This window comes from Gorilla gorilla, chromosome 2 (assembly GCF_029281585.2).
Source record: "Gorilla gorilla gorilla isolate KB3781 chromosome 2, NHGRI_mGorGor1-v2.1_pri, whole genome shotgun sequence".
In the NCBI taxonomy this organism is placed as follows: Eukaryota; Metazoa; Chordata; class Mammalia; order Primates; family Hominidae; genus Gorilla; species Gorilla gorilla.
The window spans coordinates 149,532,454-149,554,199 of NC_086017.1; the positions used below are offsets into that span (position 1 = coordinate 149,532,454).

The following is a 21,746-nucleotide window of genomic DNA, read 5'->3' on the forward strand; positions in this document are numbered from 1 at the left end:
TGCAGGAGTCCTCCTCTTTCACTGCGGGTGAGACTGCCCCAGTGCTAGGAAAATATTAATAGACCCCCAGGGACTGAGAACAAGGATTGAAAAATAAAACCACTTCCTACTCTCTTTCCTCAGCTGCCACTCCAAGAAGTTGTGAGCCTGATGCAGCTCTGCCTTCACAGAGCCCACGCCCTGCCCCTCATCCCTGGACTGAGTTATTTCCCACCCTCCCGGTTGTTGGTTGCTGGGCAGGAGGCATTGTGGGGGGCTGGGGTAGGACCCCAGAGGCTGGGTGGCCAAGTAGCAGGCATTCCTGTGAGCCAGGGATGCCAGCAGGGAATATTGCTCTGACGGTTCTGTGGCCTCTTAGACACTGAGGCCCTTACCAACTCCTCAGTTCTGAGAGCTGCTTAGACCCACCAGGCTCAGCGGACAAGCTTGGGGGTGAGTGGGGCAGTGTTTTCATTTTGCAACTTGCCAGGCCTGGGTGCTGAATCCCAGCTTCTCTTTTCACTAGCCTGTGACCTTGGTAGAATGCCTCTCTCCCCTTGGTAAAATGGGGATAATAACCCTCCCCCACAGCTTTCTGCCTCAGGCCTTTGTGGCTGAACCTGGGTTACCTGTTCCTCCGTGACCCTATTCCCATCCCCTTTCCCATCCCCTTCCCCTCCTCTGAGATTCTGGAGCACTACGAGTTTGTCCTATGTAATTCATCCACTCTGTCCTGGGCTTTTTCTGCTGGTTAACCTCAGTGTGGTCATCAAAAAGAGTTGCAGGGGCCCTGTTTGGTTAGGCAGCCATCTAGCAAGCCTGCATTGTACTCCCGTATGGACTTGGGGCTAGGGCAGGGTCCGGGGGCCTCCAGCACATGTGAGGCCCGTCACACCCAACGCTCTCCCCTGCCTAGCCCTGCAGCCTTGGGCACTTGCTTTTTCATCATGCAGTGCTTATTAAGCAGCCACTGTGTGGCAGGCACTGTGCGTGGTATAGGGATACAAAGATGAAGATCCCTTGTTTCCAGGGAGCCAACAGTAATCCCTTCCCCTGCCACTCTTACCCCCCACACCCATCACCCCTGCCATGCACACATACACACTCCACATTCCAGTCACATCATGTTGCTCGCAGTACCGAGTGTCTCCTTGGCTTTTCATGCCTCCATGCATTACACTTTTGTCGCTTCTATTCTTTACCTGGGACATGCTTGTCCTTACTGTTTTTTGTTTTTGGTTTTTTTTTTGAGACGGAGTCTTGCTCTGTTGCCCAGGCTTGAGTGCAGTGGCATGATCTCGGCCCACAGCAACCTCCGCCTCCCCAGTTCAAGTGATTCTCCCGCCTCCCCAGTTCAAGCGATTCTCCTCCCTCAGCCTCTTGAGTAGCTGGGATTACAGGTGCCTGCCACCATGCCTGGCTAATTTTTGTATTTTTATTAGAGACAAGGTTTCATCATCTTGGCCAGGCTGGTCTCGAACACCTGACCTCGTGATTCACCCACCTCGGCCTTCCAAAGTGCTGGGATTACAGGCATGAGCCACCATGCCTGACCGTCCTTACTGTTTACTTGGCTAATATCTACTTGGCCTTTAAGACCCCGTTCTGTGTCACTTCTACCAGGAAGCCTTCCGCAGCACCCCCAGGCTGGGTGAGATGCCTCCCACTCCTGTGCTCCTGCATTACTTACCCAGTGTACCATAATCCTCTGCCTGCCTCCCCCACAAAATACACACTGTGAGCCCCACAGGCTGGGCTGGGCTCAGGCTCATTTATTTTGGTATCTCTAGTTCCCAGGACCAGGCACACAGGAGGTGCTCTGGGAGCATTGACTGGATGTGTGTGATCCCATGGAGCCTGAGCATGTGTGTGTCTTGAGAGGAGGGTCAGTCCAACACTGACTCCTCACCCAGTTTACTCCTCCTCATTTTTCTCTGGGCTCAGGTAAAGCAGGGACCTTTCTCATGTCATGTGACCTGTTAGAGGATATACCCCCCGAAACCACAGGGTACCCAGAGGGTGGCTAGGTTTTGTGATGGAGAGCTCTTCTGGATTTAGAAACCAGAGGGAGAAACTTTGTTTCATGCTGAACTTGCTGGCAGTTTGATATCTTCCACATTCTCTTTGGTGAACAAGCAACTCCTGAATACTGGAGAAATGCAAAAGAAGGCATCTGAGGAGCCATCTTGAGGACCTTACCTTTCATCCACGTTCATTCAGCAAGCCTTTGAGGGCTTGCTTTCCTGGGACATTGCTGTAGTGATTCGGTGGCCGGCTGAGACATGCCTGCTGCCCTCCAAGGCAAAGTCGGGGAGCTGAGCCCCCACACACATATCGGCCTGCTAGCCTTCCGAGAAGGGAGAGGTAGGAGGCTGAGCTGTGTTGAACTGTCACCTGTGGAACCTGCCAGTTTGCAGGGCGCTCAAGGAACTCAGGAAAGGCTTTGGAGAAGCAGGAGGAGGGACTTGGGATGGACTTCAAAGAAGGATGTTGATGATGGTAACAACTTGATTTTTGTTGAACAGTCACTATGTGCCAGATACTGGGCCAAGCAAATAAATGCAGCTTTTCACAGCCACCATGAGGCAGATGCTGCCACTGTCCCTACTTTTACAGAAAAGAAAACCAAAGTACAGAAAGTAACTTGCCTAGGGTTGCAGGCTGTCTGCATAGCTCAAGCTCCTTGGCAAGGAGTTCCAGTTGAGGGGCCAGTCCTGAGCTGGGCAGGGAACAGCTCGAGTGTAGGACCACAGGGAAATGGGCTGAGGCTGGGGCACGGACCCATATAGGAGATAGGGTCCCAAACAGAGGTGCTAGAAAATAAGGGTTTCACAGCAGCTTGGTGCCCCCAGCTTCCTCACTGGTCCTCAGGGCGGAGGGCTACCTGCTGGTACCAGATCTATGCCCTGGTCAGCAAGCTGTCCCAACCTGGATCTGGGGTGCTGGGGTGGGAAGCGTCTATTTTTGATAACTAGTATTTGCCCTGGTTGCCCCTCAAGCTCTGACCTGCCCAGCTGTTTCACCCACATGGGCAGCTGTCTGACCTTGGGGGTGTCTCCTACTCTGACACCATCTCCCAGCTCACTCCTGACCTCTTTCCAGCACTCCTGGATCAGCTGCCTCTGCCCTGGCCTGACTGAACACACATACTCACCAGCCCCTAGCCAGCAGAGGATGCCTAGCACTACAGGCTGGCAGTGGCTCTGGAACCACACTGTGTTGTTTCAGATCCCGACACTGCCTCTTTCTAGTTTGGTGACCTTCAAAAAGTTATTTTACTACTCTGTGTCTCAGTTTCTTCAACTGTAAAATGGGGATAATCGGAATCTACCTTCTAGGGTTGTTGTGAGAATTAAAATCTTCCAACAGCATCTGACACATTGTTTACTTTAAATGTTCCTATTGCTTTTAACGTGATCACTATTGAATTATAATTGTCATGGCAGGTGGTTTCTGCACACCTACTCTGAGACTCATAGTGCTGGGTCGCAGATGGCTCTGCCCTGAGTCCTGTTTGGGAGGTGCCCGAATACTGGTGGGAAAGACCCAGGTATTGACAGTTGCCATATGAGGAAGCATGTGGTACTTAGGGGTCACGAGTAAGCCCAACGACAGTGTCCCTCCCTGACTTACTTCAACCTTGGCCTTTGCTTGGATCTCTGGACTTCTGTCTGATCATTTCTGCTCTGCTGACAGCAGTCCAGGTGTGATCCTGGCAGAGGAGTTGAGATTAGAAGAAAAGCAGGGATTGGTAGATTAACAGAAGACTTGGGTAATAGAGATCTCCAGACATCACCAGGCAGGCTACCCCTAAAGGTCCTGAGCCCTTCCTGTGGAAAAGGATGGCCACTAAGAGATATTTTGGAGGGAACCAGAAAGGTAGTAGTTAGATCTGGGGCAGCAAACAGATTTTCTCTCTGGAGCAGTCACTGTGTTCTGCTGCCAAGAGTACTGTGTTGACAAGGAAGGGGACCATGATCCATCAGTGTTGTCTGCCGTGGCTCTGGGAATGGGGGGGAGCAGCACCCATGCCACCTACTTGCCCTTGAGACTTGATGTTTACGGCATGAAACCACATACATGGTTGGGTGGGTGGTTAGAGCTTAATAATGGAGTGAGCTGAAAAGCACTGGTGGCTTTCTAGATAGAGTAGTTGAGAGGCCCAATGACAGTGCCACACTTGGCTTAGCAAAGATATGAAACAAGGGGCTGGAGCAAAGTCTCGGGGAGCGGAGAGTGAAGCCTTAAGGGATGCCAAGTGGCCTAGACCCCTCTGGGGTCACATGCCATTAACACACAGCCTGCAGGTCAGCGCTCTGGTGAAGCTGCCCATTTCTGGGAATTGTGCAGAAGGGAAGGGCAGCTCCTGGAATGCAGAGCCATTTCCTCCACATGGGTTGGGTCACTCTCCCCAGCATGTCCTCATCCCCCTGGGTTGGGCACACCCAGACATCATAGAGATGAGATTAGCTTCCCAGGTCTAATTCAGCTCAACGTGAATGAAAGTCCATTCACTTTCCTAAGAGCTCCATTAATTATGAATGTGTCCTCCCCTCTAGCCTGATTTACCTAAAATACTTGCAATTCAATTGGTGGGGTTAAGGGGACTCTTTAAAATGATTAGTATAGAAATACAGAAGCAAAAAGCAGTAAATACCAAACCTTCAATAAAGTTGGCAGCATCTTTGGGAGAGCCTCTGGATTGGCCCTGGGCCAGCCTCTGAGAATCTGTGGTCCTAAGGTCAGGGCCAAGGGAAGCAGCAACAATGATGAAGAATGCCCTGTAGGATAGTGAATCGTGAAGATGCTACCCTAAGAAAAGCCATGTGATGCAGCAAAATGATTTGGCAAAAGAATTGGAGGCAGTGTGGCATGACAGTTCTAACATGACCCTCGGCATCTAACCAGTCCACAGCAGTTGTCCACTAAGGGTGGGCGTTGTTGCTGCTATGCAGCTCCTTCTGGGCACCATTTTTCCTGGCCAGTACATAGGACACTGCTTTGGAAGTGATGCTGGGTGGAGTGGGGTGCATGGAGAGGCTAGGGGACCTATGGACCCCTTGGCAACATCTGTAGCTGAAGCCATTCATTTAACATGTGCTGCTCACTTAGAACAATGGGTGCAGTGGTTTTAGGCTATTGTTTTGGGAAACAAGCTCTGTAGAAGCCCTAGAACCTGGAAGCCTGAGGAGAAGAGGCAAACTTCGTGAGGGGTAAGACCCACTGAGCCCTGCCATTTTGCCATTTTGTGGGGGCTGTTGGGGCCTGCTGCTGTCCTATGCAGTGTGGATGCCCTTCCCTAGGGCTGTGGATGGGGCAAGGAAATGGTTTAAATCACCGAAGTCTACCAGGTTGAAGGGAAAGCAGGGGCCCAACTACTTTGTCAATGCAAATATGCCCTTGCTGAGGGACCCTCCATGTTTTTCTCACTGAGGCCTTACACCTTCCTGGGGCCTTGTTCTCCTGTTTTATAGATGGGGAAACTGGGCACCAGGAAGTTAAGAAACTTGCCCCAGGTCACACAGGGAGTCTGTATTGGAGGCCACAGTAGAACTCCGGCTGCCTGGCTGTGGAGTTGAGGCTGTCCCTGACCTCCCAAGCTGTCCCACTGAGAACCGCTGGGCTTTTACAAAAGACTATTCCCGGGAGGTCTTAGACACACCCATGCTAACTTTGAAGACTGCTGAGTGAAAAGGTTATACTGGGGTGATCAGTCCACCCAGCCACCCACTTCCTAGGGGTATGAGCCAGCCCCTTTCAGAAGGATGGGTGTGACCTCCTGCTTCTTAGCACAAGGGAGGCCCATGTGGGTAGAAGGCCGCACTGGGAAAGTGACGAGGGCAGTGTGAGTAGAGACTGAGCTTCCCATGTGTTGGGCTCTGCCTGGCCCCGTGAGAGGCAAAGGAATGAGAGGATGTGGCTCTTGTCCTCGTGGAGCTTACAATCTGTTTGACAAGGTAAATCTGGCATTCAGGGAAACAACTTCAAACCATGCAAGAAGGTTCTACCTATGGGGAAAGAAAGGGAGCAAGAGGCAGACAACAGCCAAAGGAGCTTATTTTTCCATTTACAGATGCCTGAAGTTTTTGTACACATGTTATTAAAATTATTGAGGAAGTGATATTGCCTTTTAGGCAGAAGTTTCCAGTATGAACAACGGGTTTGGGTTGCCATGCAGCCTGTGGCCTGGGCGGGGCCCTGGGAGCAGTGGTTGCCATGGGAACCAGTTCAGCCACCCCCATGGCCAAGTGGCTGCTGTTCCCAAAGTTGGTTTCTGCGTGGATGGGGCTGCCTGGAACCTCAGAGCCATTTCCCATGGAAACAATGCTCTAAATGATGGGTGATGTTCCCACACAGGCCTATTTTGTCTGGCTGTTAACAGAGCAGAGATGGTGGTGAGGCTTCTCATGCTGAGAGGAGGCTGGGAATGAGAGAGAGTGTGTGTGTGTGTGAGTGTGTATGTGTGAGTGTGTATATGTGTGTGTGTGCTCCCTCTTCTTGGGAGTAAAGTAAACAAGGTGAGAAAGTGAGCATTTGAGCATCTTCTCAGAGCTCAGCATATCTCACACATTTTATTTCATGCTTAGAGCAATCCTGCAAAGTGTGAGTCTCCAACTAACCCACTTTACTAATAAGATACTGAGGCCATAGAAGGTAATTTGCCCAAGGTCACTCAACTGGTCAGTAGGAGGAGTATTCAGCACAGAAAATAGTGGGGAAACTTTAAGGAGAACCCCAAGTCTACCTTATACCACCTTCCCACCTAAAAGGGTCACATCCATCATCCTCAAAAGTGAAGACCTAACATCCTAGAATGATCTCCGAGGTGCTTTTTAGTTGAGAAGGCTGGAAAGGAGAGGGGTGTTGTGAATGTCAGCAGTTTGCTCCTTACCCACCAACCAACCAACTTTTCATTCTGTGGTGACTTTTCGTCGTAGCCTGTGAGTGGTTTTAAAAAAATCTTTCTCTGTACCGCATGAGACCAGCTTATTTTGTAGGAGTGTGGTTCATATGTCTTGGCGTCTTGACCTCCCCATCTGCAAAGACATCATTTGATGAGGGTTTTTGGGGGGGCTGGAGAAACATGCCTATCAAGATGAGATAGCACCTTTAGGAATTGGGGGGTTCTCTGGACTCATTCTCCAGCCTTGGAAACCCCTTCGTTTCTAGCTCACACTTGATTCCAAAGGGTCCTGTCTGTGCCATTAGTCTCATCTCTTAGTAGGAGAGAGACAGTCCCAAGCCCTGGCTGAGAGAGTTGTCCCTTAGCTCTCTCCATGAGGAAGCCAGCTCTGTGGTGTGTAGGTTGTCTGACCATTGTTCAGAAATGCGTGTTGAACCTCTAGTTCATTTAGTAAGTGTCTGCCCTGTGCCAATGCTGTGCCAGGCTCTGGGAGTACAGAAAAGAACAAGATGCTGTTCCTGCCCTTTTGTGCACAGTAAACACGTAGAAAATTCTAGGCATCATTGTGGCGTCTGTGGCAGGAACTTCAGGGCTCAAAGCGCAGGTGGAGGCAGTGCCTGGTGCTGACCCATGAGGAGGTATGTGCTCTCCTGGGGGTCTTAGGTGTGCACAGAGGCTGCAGCGTGACCACAGGACACATTGGGGGACCACAAACCTGGTTGGGGGTGACAGTAGAGTATAAGGGGCTGCGGCACGGATGTGGCTGGAGAGGTCAGCAGTGGCAGCCAGCGACAGGCATTGAATGTCCTGTGAGGGGGCCTGGACTTTCCTCCTCAGCATTGTGGGGCACTGAAAGGGTTTTCACAAGGGACCCAGTCTGATGTTTGTGTGAAATGAGTAGTCTAGCCCTGTTCCACGGTGTCCTAATTAGAAGGAAACCCCAAGTGGGAAGGGAACCCCGGCTTGGCTCCCTGTGGTCTCTGAGAGTTCAACCTCTGAGAGCAGGGTGCTGTCAAAAGGAGGGGGCCCCCACTGGCCATTTCCTGCCAGCTGCCTTGGCAAGCAGAGGGCATTTTTTAAGGAGTCTCCAGGTGATTTGGCTGTGGGTGGTCTGAGTGCCGACTCAAAGGTTCATTCATGTACTCCAGCATATTTACTAGTGTATTTCTTATCTTGTTTTCTTTTGAGAAGAAAATAAAGACAAATGGTTTTCCTTTTCAACACCTTCCCACCCACTTAGTATTTTTTAGTTATGTCGCTGCCAGCCGAGAATGGGAGCTTTAAGAACAGCCAAACACCGACCGGGAACGGTGGCTCATGCCTGTAATCCCAGCACTTTGGGAGGCCAAGGCAGGCAGATCATAAGGTCAGGAGAGCAAAATCATCCTGGCCAACATGGTGAAACCTGTCTCTATTGAAAATACAAAAAAATTAGCCAGGCATGGTGGTGGGCACCTGTAATCCCAGCTACTCGGGAGGCTGAGGCAGGAGAATCTCTTGAACTTGGGAGGCGGAGGCTGCAGTGAGCTGAGACCGCGCTACTGCACTCCCGTCTGGGTGACAGTGAGACTCTGTCTCAAGAAAAACAAAAACAAAACAAAAAGCCAAACACCAGCAAACACCTTTCACCCATAGCCCAGCGTCATTGCCCAGGACAGGGCAGCAGTTGCAGAGGGGCAGTGAGGAGTGAACCCCACGCTCTGCAGCTCTGAGAGGCAAAGGAGAGAGGCCACTGGGCCACTCCTCTCTCCCCATTTCTGTCACCCTGCAACTCCCCTCCGCCCTCTCTCCTTGGCCTGTCTTCACCGTCATGGATTTGGCCATGGAAGAGCTCAGTTAAGTGAGGCCTCAGCCCGTCCCGTGTTGTAGGGAGATGCTGGAACCAGATTCCGGGGCCACAGCCGGAACCTGGTCCTATACTGCCCCAAAGGAGCTGAAATCCCCACTCGAATGAGAGGAAATCAAACATTTTCAGGTGGCTTGAACGTTTTATTTTCCTGGGAGCATTTTAATAGTGTTAAACTTTTCCAGTACACAAATATAATGCATGCTTGTTGTAGAAAATTGAAACATTAAGAAAATGAAAATGCCCTGAAATCTGCCTTAGAGACAACCATCTGCTAAAGTTCTTAATGCCTGGATCCACACCTGGCATTAGGATAGGTGTACTTACTAGCTGTTTTGCAGCCTGTCTTTTTTTCATACGTAACAACACACTTTTTCTAGGTTAGTGAATATCTTCCTTTTAAATGACTGCGTAGTACTCCATTATATGGATAAACTTTAACTTTTTCCCCCAACATTAAGTTATTTCTATTTTCCCCCATTCTTAACATCTTTCTTCACTTCTCTGATTATCTCCTTAGAATAAATTCTCACATGGGGTAGAGCTGCAGGAGAGGGTATGAATATATTTACGCAAGTGTATTTTCAGTATAGCCTAGGCAGATTTGCACTTTCTCTGCAGTGTAGCAAAGCTTGTACTTCTCCGACACTTTGGGGAAGTCCTAAATGTCAACATCAGGCTTCAGTAGCTACAAAGGGTTCTGCAATGACTCTTGACTGTAGCCCCATGCAAATCAGTGTGGCCACATAACCCACATTTGTGTCCAGCCCCCTTTCTGTCAAAATCTAGAACTGAAGACTATTTTAGAGCTGAAACTAATTATAAAAGTAATCTAATCCAGCCCTTTAAACTCATAGATAAGGAAACTATGGCTCAGAGAGGTCAGTGGCCTTCCCAAGTAGCGGCGGAGCACACAGGGCACCCAGTTCTTTGTCCTCCCTGCCACGCTGCCACCCTCCTCTCTGTGAGACCATCGGTTTCCCAGTCACACATACACCATGCTTTTCCCCTCCCAATTTGCAAAGGGATTCTTTGTTTTCTTCTACACAGCCGTAGGATTAAGCTTTCCCTCCCTCGATTTTTGTGCTACCCAGGAATGCCCTACCAGGAGGTGGTATTGCTTCTTCCTGGCAGGGTCCACAGTTAGTTAGCAGTTTAGGTTCCTGGCTACAACCCCCAAATTGTTCTTTAGGGGATCCCCCTAGCTGCACCTGTGTTTAACATTTGGTGCTGTCAGCCTCCTTCTGGAAACTCTTGGCTTCCATCATGACCACAGATCCTGGTTTCCCTCCTTTTCTTCTGAGTGCCTCCAGGAGGCTCCCTCCTGCCTCTCCTCCTTGTCACTTTGTGACACTGTTTACAAAGGTCACTCTTCACTTCTGTTAAGGCCCGATTATTCTTTAGAATCCTAGTCCCACTTCCAGCTGCCTCCTGGTGACCTGAGCTCAGGGTTTCTCAACCTCAGCACTATTGACATTTTAGGATGGATAATTCTTCACTGGGGTGGGGGGACTGCCCTGTGCATTGTACAATCCCTGGTCTGTGCTGAACAGATGCCAGTGGTACCCACTCCATTTTGACAACAAAAAAAAATATCTCTAGACATTGCAAATATCCCTGGGGAGCAAAATTCCCCTGACTGAGAACCACTGCCTTAGCTGGCCTCAGCAGCATCAAAACAAAACTTCGACCTGCTCCTACCCCCTCCTCCCCAAATAAAATGATTCCCACGTGACTTTGTGTATAATACAGGGCAAGAAGCAGAGAGAAAGGAGCCACAATCATAGAATTCTGAAACTTGGAAGGGGCCTCAGAGTCCCAGAGCTCAGGTGTGCTAAGCTATCATGGCCCCCTTTCTAAGCTTAGACACAGCTTCAAATCCTTCTCAGCATAGCAGCCCAGTTAATAAGAGGGGATGTGAAAGAAGAACCTCCATGCCAGCCCTGCTCAGACCACTGCCCTCGTGTTAACCTGTACAAGTAGAGTTTAGTGGCCAAAAAGCTTATTTGACATGGCTTTTGGCTGTACTTGCTAAACAAGACCAGTGGTACTGTGTCCTCAACACCAGGCCTGGCACATAATTGGTGTTGAATAAATGATGGTTGAATGAATCACTTTAACAGTGACTGTCTCTGGGTAGTGAGACCAGGGGTAATGCTTTTATTTTCTTTTGCATTTCTTCATTTTCAAACCTCTTTATTATTGAGAGTATTACTTTATAAAGGAGGAAAACATATGAATATTTTCCCCTAAGTTAAAAAAGCCCTCTGTCTCATTCCACATGTCTTGCTTCTGCAGGTCTGACCTACGAGAAACATGGCAACCAGCGCCGTCCCCAGTGACAACCTCCCCACATACAAGCTGGTGGTGGTGGGGGATGGGGGTGTGGGCAAAAGTGCCCTCACCATCCAGTTTTTCCAGAAGATCTTTGTGCCTGACTATGACCCCACCATTGAAGACTCCTACCTGAAACATACGGAGATTGACAATCAATGGGCCATCTTGGATGGTGAGACCTGGGTGGCAGCCCTGCATTGGGTGGGATAGTAGATGGGGAGGATCAGGGAAATTTGACAGGTTTCAGTGGGGCAAGATGGTTTCCTTAATGTTGCTGTTATGGGATGGTTGGTATAAAGCCGTGTGTCGTTTTCAGGGTGAATTCTGAACAGGGAAGGCCTGCGTAGAGGGCTTGCAAGATTTCGTGGAAACCAAAATGTGCATTCAGCAAAGAGGGGAGGCTAGAATCATGCCAACTCAGTGATGTCATGTGTGTTTTTTCTTGCTGATCAGAATCTCTGATTAACAGTTATGGATGTCTTTAGCTAATAAAAAAGGGAAAAGCAAGTTGTTTCTTAATGAACATAGTTTACTTGGTACTTGTCCTTTGAGGGGAATCTCTTGCATCTGACATTGTGTTTCTAGCTGAGTGTGAATTAGTCTGGATTACTAGTTCTAAGTGTGGCAGCCAGGCCAGCAGTAGCCGCAGCATTAGGAAACTAATTAGAAATGCACATCCTCAGGCCCATACTGATTTGGAAATTCTGAGGGTGGGCCCAACACCCTGTGTTTTAACACACCCTCTAGGAGATGCTTGAAATCAGGGAGTATTAAATCTTCAACTTCGTTATTTTTCAAAGTTGTTTTGACTGGTCTAGGTCCTAAGGTATTTCTATGTGAGTTTTAGCATCAGTTAAATTCTAAAATTCTAGATTTTGATTGGGATTGTGTTGAATCTGTAGATCTGTTTGAGGAGAGTTGATATTTTAACAATGTTGAGGCTTCCAACCCATGAACACAGTATCTCTTTCCATTTATTTATTTATTTATTTATTTATTTATTTATTTGTTTATTTGGGTCTTCTTTAATTTCTCTTGTCAATTTTATTTGTAGGTTTTTTTGTTTGTTTGTTTGTTTGTTTTTGGGGGGACGGAGTCTTGCTCTGTCACCAGGTTGGTGGAGTGCAGTGGTGCGGTCTCAGCTCACCGCAACCTCCGCCTCTCAGGTTCAAGCAATTCTCTTGCCTCAGCCTCCCAAGTAGCTGGGATTACAGGCACGCGCCACCACACCCAGCTAAATTTTTTTTGTATTTTTGGTAGAGACGGGGTTTCACCATGTTGGCCAGGATGGTCTCAATCTCCTGACCTCATGATCCACCTGCCTCAGCCTCAGCCTCTCAAACTGCTGGGATTACAGGCATGAACCACCACGCCTGGCTTATTTGTAGTTTTCAGTGCATAGGTCTTTTACATGTTTTGTCAGATTTATACCTGCATCTGTATTGATGCTACTGTAAATTATTATTTTTGGTTTTTTATTTCAATTTTCAATTGTTTGTTGCTAGTATATATAAAAACAATAGGTTTCTGTATATTAATCTTGTAACCTACAACTTTGCTAAACTCAGTTACTAGTTCTAGTATCTTTTTTGTAGATTCTGCTGGATTTTTCTGAATAGACCATAGTGACTGCAAGTAAAGACAGTTTTACTTCTTCTTTTCCAATCTGGATGGCTCTTATTTCTTTTTCTTGCCTTATCTCATTGATTAAAATCTCTGGCATCCTGTTGAAAAGAAGTGACAAGAACAGACATCCTTGTCTTGTTCTTGATCTTAAGGGGTAAGTGTTTGGTCTTTAGCATTAAGTATGATGTTAGTTGCAGGCCTTTTATGGATGGCCTTTATCAGGTCGTGGAAGTTCCTTTCTATTTCTAGTTTGCTGAGAGTTTTTATCAGGCTTGGATGTTGGATTTTGTCCAGTGCTTTTTCTGTGTCTACTGAGATAACCAAATGGTTTTCCTTTTTTAGTTTGTTAATGTGGTAAATTACATTGATTGTTTTGTTTTGTTTTTGTGACAGAGTCTTGCACTGTCACCCAGGCTGGAGCACAGTGGCATGATCTTAGCTCACTGCAACCACAAACTCCTGGGCTCAAGAGATCTTGCCTCAGCTTCCCCAGTAGCTAGGACTGTAGGCGCACACCAGTGTGCCCGGCTAATATTTTATTTTTTTGTGAAGATTGGGGGGGAATCTCCCATTGTCACCCAGGCTGGTCTTGAACTCTTGGCTTCAAGCAGTCCTTCCATTTCAGCCTCCCAAAGTGCTGGGATTACAGGTGTGAGCCACAATCCCTGGTCCTTGATTTTTTTAATATTAAACCAAAATTGCATCCCTGGAATAAACCCCACTTGGTCACGATGCATTATCCTTTAATATTGTTGGCTTTGATTTGCTAAACTTTTGTTTACAATTCTTATGTCTGTGTTCTTGTGAAATATTGGTCTATAGTTTTCTTGTAATGTCTGTGTCTAATTTTGGTATCACAGTAATGTTGGCCTCATAGAACGAGTTTTATTCAATTTTCTGGAAGAGTTTGAGTTAAATTGGTATTTCTTCCCTAACTGTTTAGTAGAATTCACAAACAAGGCCATCTGGCCCTGGAGTTTTCTTTGTGGGAAGATGTTTTTGTTTTTGTTTTGAGACAGGGTCTCGCTCTGTTACCCAGGCTGGAGTGCAGTGGCATGATCAAGGCTCACCACAGCCTAGACCTTCTGGGCTGAAGCAGTCCTCCCACATATTTTGTCTGTCTGTTGGTTGTTTCAGCTGAGAAGGTAAATCTGGTCCCTGTCACTCCATCTTGGCCAGAAGCAGAACCAAATCATGACTTCAAAAAAATACAACTTTGTGGCCGGGCGCTGTGGCTTACAAGGCCTGTAAATCCCAACACTTTGGGAGGCTGAGGTGGGCAGATTGCTTGAGCTCAGGAGTTTGAGACTTGCCTGGGCAACATGGTGAAACCCCATCTCAACTAAAAATATAAAAATTAGCCTCCAGTCGCTGAGGTGGGAGAATCACTTGAGCTCAGGAGGCAAAGGTTGCAGTGAGCCGAGACTGCGCCACCTCACTCCAGCCTGGGCAACAGAGTGAGACTCCCTCTCAAAAAAACAAAACAAAACAAAAAAACTTTGTAAATATATTTTTAAAGCACTGAATTATATACTTTTAAAGTATTAATATTATGGCATGTACATTGTATCTCAATTTTAAAAAGCACCGTCCTCCAAGGGCTTGTCTGCAGCCCTGGGACTTTGAACGATTTGAACAGGTACCAAGCACGTTCCCATCTTGGGACTTTGCATTTTGTCTTCTCTCTGCCTAGAACATTGTTCCTGCAGAAACACTGATTTCATTTAGGTCTCAGCTCAAATGTCACTGTATCTAAGGGGTCTTCCCTGACCAAACCATTGACACTAGTATCCACCCCACCCCAGTCATTTCTGTGCCCAACTCTGTTCTTCTTTATTCTGCCTTTTATGGTTGGACATACTTTATCTTTGTTTGTGTTTTTGTCTCTGCTGACTAAAATATAAATGTCTGAGAGCAGGGACTTTATTTACTGACTGCATTATTCCTAGCATCTAGAATACTGCTTGGCTCATAGTAGCTCCCCAGTAAACATTTGTGGAATGACCAAATGAAAGAATAAACCTTGAACAATATATGTGTAGTGAAAGGTTTGATGTGCTAGCTATATTATTTTTTTCTAACTCACATTACAATAATAAGTATATATAACTATTAAAATTAAAACTTACATCTGTGCACTTTCTAAAATCATTTCCTGCATCACCTATTGGAATATATGGCACACTTTGGGATATACTGAGTTAAATGTAAACAAGTTTCTTCACTGCAGGACTTACAAGAACTTTTAACATGCAAACACATATTACAGGTGTAGTGATAGGATACATTGTCCTTAGAGCTTCCCACAGGGGTCATTTTTTACACGTGATTCTGAACTATGTTCCATAGAGAACATTCTGAAACACATTGCATAATGCATGTAAGAAAGTAACACCATGCCTGGTACATCGTTGGAACTCAATCAGTATTTCTCTCTACAGCCATATAAACTTCTCTGACTTTTTCCTGAGTACCTTTGGATGTTAAATTGGTTTCTGAGGAAAAATGTTTTCCTCAAGATTGAATGTTTTCCTCAACATTTATAGCAGGAGCAGCAGGGAGAGGGGAAACATGGCCGCAGCATTATATTAGAAGTGTGCATTTGCAAAGCCTGTGTTCTGAAGTGCCTGGGCTCTCCATGGCATTACTTAGAAGAATGAGTTTGTTAAGCCTCTAATTCTGCCACCAGAGTCAGGCCCGATTTAGGGCATTGCCCACCCAGGCCTTCTTCGGGAATAGACACCAGATTCCCAGATTAGATGCTTCTCCACTCCATTAGATCTGCTATTAAGAAAAGGAAGACTTGGCCGGGTGCGGTGGCTCACGCCTGTAATCCCAGCACTTTGCGAGGCCGAGGCGGGTGGATCACGAGGTCAGGAGTTTGAGACCAGCCTGACCAACATAGTGAAACCCCGCTTCTACTAAAAATACAAAAAAAATTAGCCAGGCCTGGTGGCGCCTGTCATCTCAGCTACTCGGGAGCCTGAGGCAGGAGAATTGCCTGAACCCGGGAGGCGGAGGTTGGAGTGAGTAACTCTGAACCTTTCTGGGGCTGAACTTTTCTGGAGTGGTCTGCACCCCTCAGATGGCCAGGACTTCCCTGGGCATCTGGATCCCAGGGGTCCTGCTCCCCTGAGGCCATGCCATCTTCGGGGAGGTGCTAAGCCTGGAGGTGCCCTCGGTTGCCCTGTACCCCACTGAACTCCAGGGGATCTCAACTCTGCAGTTTCTCTTCTTCCAAACTCAGAAAGAGTAAAAACGTGGCAGCATGATGATGAGGAGAAGGAAGAGAATGATAATTTTGATGACGGGGTATTGAATGGGCAGAAACTGTGTGGAAGGCCCGTGCTAAGCACATTGCATTTGCTGTCTTTGAATCCTTACAAATGCTACCGTGGTAGTTACTGTTGTTATTTCTGTTTTGTAGTTGAAGAAAATACAGCAAAAGTTTCACACAACCAGCAGCAGTTTGAGCTACCTGTTGACTCCTACCCACTGTCAGTCTGGTTGTGTAGGAAAATCCTCCCCCATAGCACAGTGGATCCTTGTGCCTCTGGGAAGGGGAGCTGAAATCCCAGGAAGAAGTGGGTGTGGCTGAACTATCATACCTCTTCTGCCCTTCTTACTCCTCACCCAGGGTCCTTCAGAGAACCAGGTGCTCCGGTTGTGATCTCAATCTCACGTCAGAGATTTGCAAGCTGCTTAAGGAAGCCTTCTCTGTGACTTCCACACTGATTATTCTCACAGGCTGCCTGCTTTCTTGCAAACCTGTTTCTTGTTTTATTCCAGGAAGTCACATTGCCTGTGTCCTCCCAGAACCTAAGAGACAAGAGCTGGCTGGCCTCAGGGGCCAGCAGCCAGGCTCTCCGGTGGCTGTGGGACCCCCAGGCTTTGGAGCAAGCCTGCTCTGAGTCCTTTCCTGCAAGGGTTCGGGATCCTCATCTCACTTTACACTGTCAAGGGCCCAACCCTTGGAGGCTCTCTTCCTCCCCATCTGGTCCCTGCTTCTCCACTGTGGGGTTCGCTTTGGCTGTCCCATCTCCATGCTCTCAGCCCTCTCCTCCTGTCTCTGACTTTGGAACACCACCTCACCTTGGCTTTTAGCTGTGTGACTGCCCTCACCCCAGTTCTCTCTTGTCATGAATCAGGAAGCCCCAAACCTTCGGCAGAGCCATGGAGTTTTGTGTTTGTTTGTTTTATTGTGATAAAGTGTACATAACATAAAAGTTACCATCTTAACCATCTCTAAGTGGATAGTGCATTCACTTTGTTCTACAACCATCCCTCCCGTTCATCTCCAGAACCTTTTCACCTTCCTCAACTGAAACTCTGTACCTATTAAACACTGACTCCCCATTCTCCCCTCTCCTCAGTCTCTGGCAACCACTATTCTGCTTGCTTCCTTTTCTTTTATTGATATCATATTCATACATATTTTGAGGGCACGGTAATGATCAAATCCAGGTAATTAGCATATCCATCACCTCAAACATTCTTTGTATTGGGAACATTACAATTCTTCTCTTCTAGCTATTTTGAAATTTGCAGTGAATTATTGTTAACTATAATTTCCCTACTGTGCTATCAAATACTAGAACTTATTCCTTCTATCTCTTTGTATTTCTGTACCCATTAACCAACTTCTCTTCATCCCCCCACCCACACACCCTTCCCAGCCTTTGGTGTCAATCATTCCGCTCTCTACCTCCATGAAATCCACTGTTTTAGCTCCCACATATGAGTGAGAGCATGCGATATTTGTCTTTCTGTGCCTGGCTTATTTCAGTTAACATAATGACCTCCAGTTCCATCCATGTTGCTGCAAATGACAGAATGTCTTTTTTTTTTTTTTTTTTTTTGAGACAGAGTCTCACACTTGTTGGGCAGACTAGAGTTCAGTGGCACGATCACTGCAACCTCCCCCTCCCGGGTTCAAGCAATTCTCCTGCCTAAGCCTCCCAAGTAGCTGAAATTACAGGCACCTGCCAACACGCCCGGCTAATTTTTGTATTTTTAGTAGAGATGGGGTTTCACCATCTTGGCTAGGTTGGTCTCGAACTCCTGATCTCAGGTGATCTGCCCACCTCGGCCTCACAAAGTTGCTGGCATTACAGGCATGAGCCACTGCGCCCAGCCTCATTCTTTTTTATGGATGAATAATATTCTATTGTGTATATATGCTACATTTTCTTTATCATTCATTCATTGAAAGGCACTTAGGTTGCTTCCTTACTCTTGGCTATTGTGACTAGTGCTATGATAAACATGGGAGTGCAGGTATCACTTCAATATACTGATTTCCTTTCCTTTGAGTGTATACTCAGCAGTAGGATTGCTGGACCATATGGTAGCTCTATTTTTAGTTTTTGAGGAATCTCCATACCATTTTCCATAGTGGCTATACTAGTTTATATTCCCACCAGCAGTATCCAAACATTCTCTTTTTTCCACATCTTCCCTAGCATTTGTTATTTTTTGTCTTTTTGATAATAGCCATTGTAACTGGGGTGAGATGTTATCTCATTGTAGTTTTGATTTGCATTTCATTGTAGTTTTGATTTGCATTTCTCTGATGATTAGCGATGTTGATAATTTTTTCATATACCTGCTATCCATTTGTTTGTCTCTGTTTGAGAAATGCCTATTCAGGTCTTTTGCCCTTTAAATCAGAATTTTATTTTATTTTATTTTGCTAATGAGTTGTTTGAGTTTCTTATATATTCAGGTTATTAATCCCTTGCCCCTTAAACACTAAGTCCCCATTTTCCCCTCTCCTCAGTCCTTGGCAACCACCATTCTACTTTCTTTCTTTTTTTTTCTGAAATGAAGTCTCACTCTGTCACCCAGGCTGGAATGCAGTGGTGTGATCTCGGTTCACTGCAGCCTCCGCTTTCTGAGTTCAAGTGATTATCCTGCCTCACCCTCCTGAGGAGCTGGGATTACAGGCGCGCACCACCACGCCTGGCTAATTTTTGTATTTTTAGTAGGGATGGGGTTTCACCGTGTTGGCCAGGCTGGTCTCGAACTCCTGGCCTCAGGTGATCCACCCACCTCGGCCTCCCAAAGTGCTGGGATTATAGGCGTGAGCCACCGCGCCCGGCTTCTACTTTCTGTCTCTATGTATTTAACTAATCTAGATACCTCATTTGAGTGCTATGATAAATGGAATAATATTTGTCCTTTTATGTGGCTGGCTTATTTTAATTAGCACAATCTATTCAAGGTTCATCCATGTTGCTGCATGTTCTGAATTTCTTTCCTTTTTTTTTCTTTTTTTTTTTTGAGACGGAGTCTCGCTCTGTCGCCAGGCTGGAGTGCAGTGGTGTGATCTCGGCTTACTGCAGCCTCCGCCTCCCGGGTTCAAGCGATTCTCCTGCCTCAGCCTTCCGAGTAGCTGGGACTATAGGCACGCGCCACCACGCCCAGCTAATTTTTGTATTTTTAGTAGAGACTGGTAGCATTTTCACCATGCTGGCCAGCATGGTCTCAATCTCTTGACCTCGTGATCCATCCGCCTCGGCCTCCCAAAGTGTTGGGATTACAGGCATGAGCCACTGCGCCCGGCCTTCTCTCCGTTTTTTTTTTTTTTTTTTTTTTTTTTTTTGAGGGCCCAGAGAGCAAGTTTATTTGGTGAATGCTGACGGCAAACATCATCCAAGAGAGATAAGATGGGAAAGTTGCTGAGACAAGAAAGCCTAGGGAAACTTTAGGCTAGATACAAAATTCACACAGGGAAAGGCACGGACTCTGGGGAGACTGGGAAGGTCTTCAGCCATTCAGCACCATGCGGACGAGCTCTTCATAGTTGATACAACCATTGCTGTCCTCATGCCCTGCCACCAGCATCTCTACTTCTTCCTCTGTCATCTTCTCACCCAGTGTGACAAGAACATGCCGGATTTCAGCACCCATGACGGTGCCATTTCCTTCCTTGTCAAACACCCGAAGTCCTTCGACATAATCCTCATAGGTGCCCTGGTCCTTGTTCTTGGCCACTGTCTGCAGCATGGGCAGAAAGTGCTCAAAGTCCAGCACCTTCACATTCATCTCATCACTCTTGGGGTTCCCCAGGACCTTGAGCACCTCGGCGTTGGTAGGGTTCTGGCCCAGGGCCCTCATCACATCCCCACACTGGGCTGTACAGGATCTTGCCATCACCTGTTCGGTCAAACAGCTGGAAGGCCTCCTTGAACTCTGCGGTCTGGTCTTCGGTGAAGTCACACATCTTGACTGCTCAGCTCTGCGGGACCTTTTCTTGCAGTAATGGCCCTTCTCTCCGTTTTAAAGCTGAATGATATTCCACTGTATGGATGTACCATGTTTTCATTATCTATTCATCTGTGGATGGACACTTGGGTGGTTTCCACCTTTTTGCTGTTATGAATAATGCTGCTATGAGCATGGTGTATAAATATCTGAGTCCCTGCTTTCCTTCTTTCGTCTTAGAGTTCTTGTGTGCCTATTTTTTCTGTTGGTTAGGGATGGAAGGCTGCTAAGCCCCTCACTTTACAATTGTGGAAACTGAGGTACAGATGGAGAGGTCACTAGTCTAGGGTGAGACCTAGCTAGCTGGAGAGCCAGGTTTTGGGCTTCTTGACTCTGCCGAGCGTGTCCTCCACCCTGTCCCACTACCTCCTGCTTTGGCCCAGGCCTTGGGCCTCTAAGGTGGGATGCTGACCAAATACTCTGCTCACTTACAACAGGGCAGATGTCTCTGGTCCTCCCCACCCTCTGGCTCCCAGCCCCGCCCTCTGCCCAGCCAGCCTCTGGAACTTTGCATCTTTCTTCCATCGGTGGAGAACAGCAGTGGGCCCTGAGTCTCCAGACACTGCTTCCTACCTTGGGGTTCTTGGGCCCAGCTCCGCAACCTCTCTGTCTCCGACTCCCCAGCAAGGGCCCAGTGTTTTCAAAGAGCAAAAGCCTGGCTCTTCTCCTGCACCCTCAGAAGCTGGGACATTTCCACCCTGGCTTCTGCCCAAACCTCAGACACAAGTGCTGTTGTCTTCTCAGAGGGGCCTGAACCTGGCTTTTCCCCCACACACTTGAATCCACATTCTTTCTGGGGACAAGGAGGAGAGGAGGACATTGGAAGGGCAGGGAGAGAAAAAGGAACGTTTACTGAGAGTTTTTTTTTTCCTGAACCAGGGGCTTTACCAGGGGGCTTTATGCTCAGCAGGCCTTAGGCCAGCTTCAGAGTGGGCACTCTCCATAGGCCCCAACTAAGAATGGGGTGCAGGCAGAGCTGGCCTGTCACCCACCAAGGGGAAGCTGCCCTTCCCCTGCCAGCAGTGATGTGGGAGGAATTTCCCTCTTTCCCTTCATAGGGAAGCATGGCTGCTGGCCTGAGATTATGCAATCCAGCCCTGCAGGCCTGGGCCTGACCCTTTGTCCCTGCTGCATCAGCCACGCTGCTGAAATGCCTCACTGATCTCCATGGTGCCCAGGGCAGTGCTCTCTGGTAGAAAGCCCTTCCTCACATTGCTGACAGATCTCTTCCCAAATCCTCTCTTGCTGTCTGTCCTCAGAGCGGTGGTAGCAGTTACTACCAACCAGACTTTTCTTGAAGGCCTCATACTAAGGGCTTTTACAAGGATGCCTTATTTCATCCTTGTGACAATTCTGTGAAATTGAGATTAGTCAAGTGAGAGTAAATCACTTTCCAGGTGAGCACAGCTGCTCTGCAGCCAGTGTACCTCAGTACTGCTGTACTAGTTGGTAAAATAGTGAAGTACTCTCTACCACTGGAAAATTGCTGCTGCTGCTGCCCTGCACCCGAGGGGCCCTTCCCAGACCCACTAGCCAGGCTGGGAGCTGAAGGACCCCTCTCCAGCCACTGACCTAGAGTCAGCTCAGTGAGGCTTTACTCAGTGATGAAGGTGTGAGTGGAATATGCAACTCCCTACACCCAACTCTTAGCACAGCCTGGGCTCGTTCCAGATTTGTCAGCATCCCAAAATCCAAGTGTTTTTCCACTTCCCTTGCTGACAATCAGGTCATATATGCCTGTTAATGTGGGGTTTTGCCTGAGTTTCAGAACTTCATGTTGGTCCCTGT

The 21,746-nt window shown here is 47.6% G+C and overlaps 2 protein-coding genes across 9 annotated transcripts in view; one reads left to right on the forward strand and one right to left on the reverse strand.

The window, feature by feature from the left end:
- The window catches only part of MRAS (muscle RAS oncogene homolog), a 58,676-nt gene that overhangs the window by 14,287 nt on the left and 22,643 nt on the right, over positions 1 to 21,746 (forward strand). For all 8 annotated transcript variants that reach the window (XR_008678545.2, XR_008678546.2, XM_004037724.5 and 5 more), the window contains exon 2: positions 11,028 to 11,238. Coding sequence is in view for 6 of the 8 variants with exons in the window: in XM_004037724.5 (XP_004037772.1) it covers positions 11,046 to 11,238 (193 nt within the window). In the remaining 2 variants the exon portion in view is untranslated. The remainder of the gene's footprint in view (positions 1 to 11,027; positions 11,239 to 21,746) is intronic.
- On the reverse strand, positions 19,303 to 19,954 carry LOC109026304 (myosin light polypeptide 6-like). The gene is given in 2 exon segments (XM_063704243.1): positions 19,303 to 19,826; positions 19,828 to 19,954. Coding segments are annotated over 2 exon segments (456 nt in total). The 5' UTR covers positions 19,918 to 19,954; the 3' UTR covers positions 19,303 to 19,460.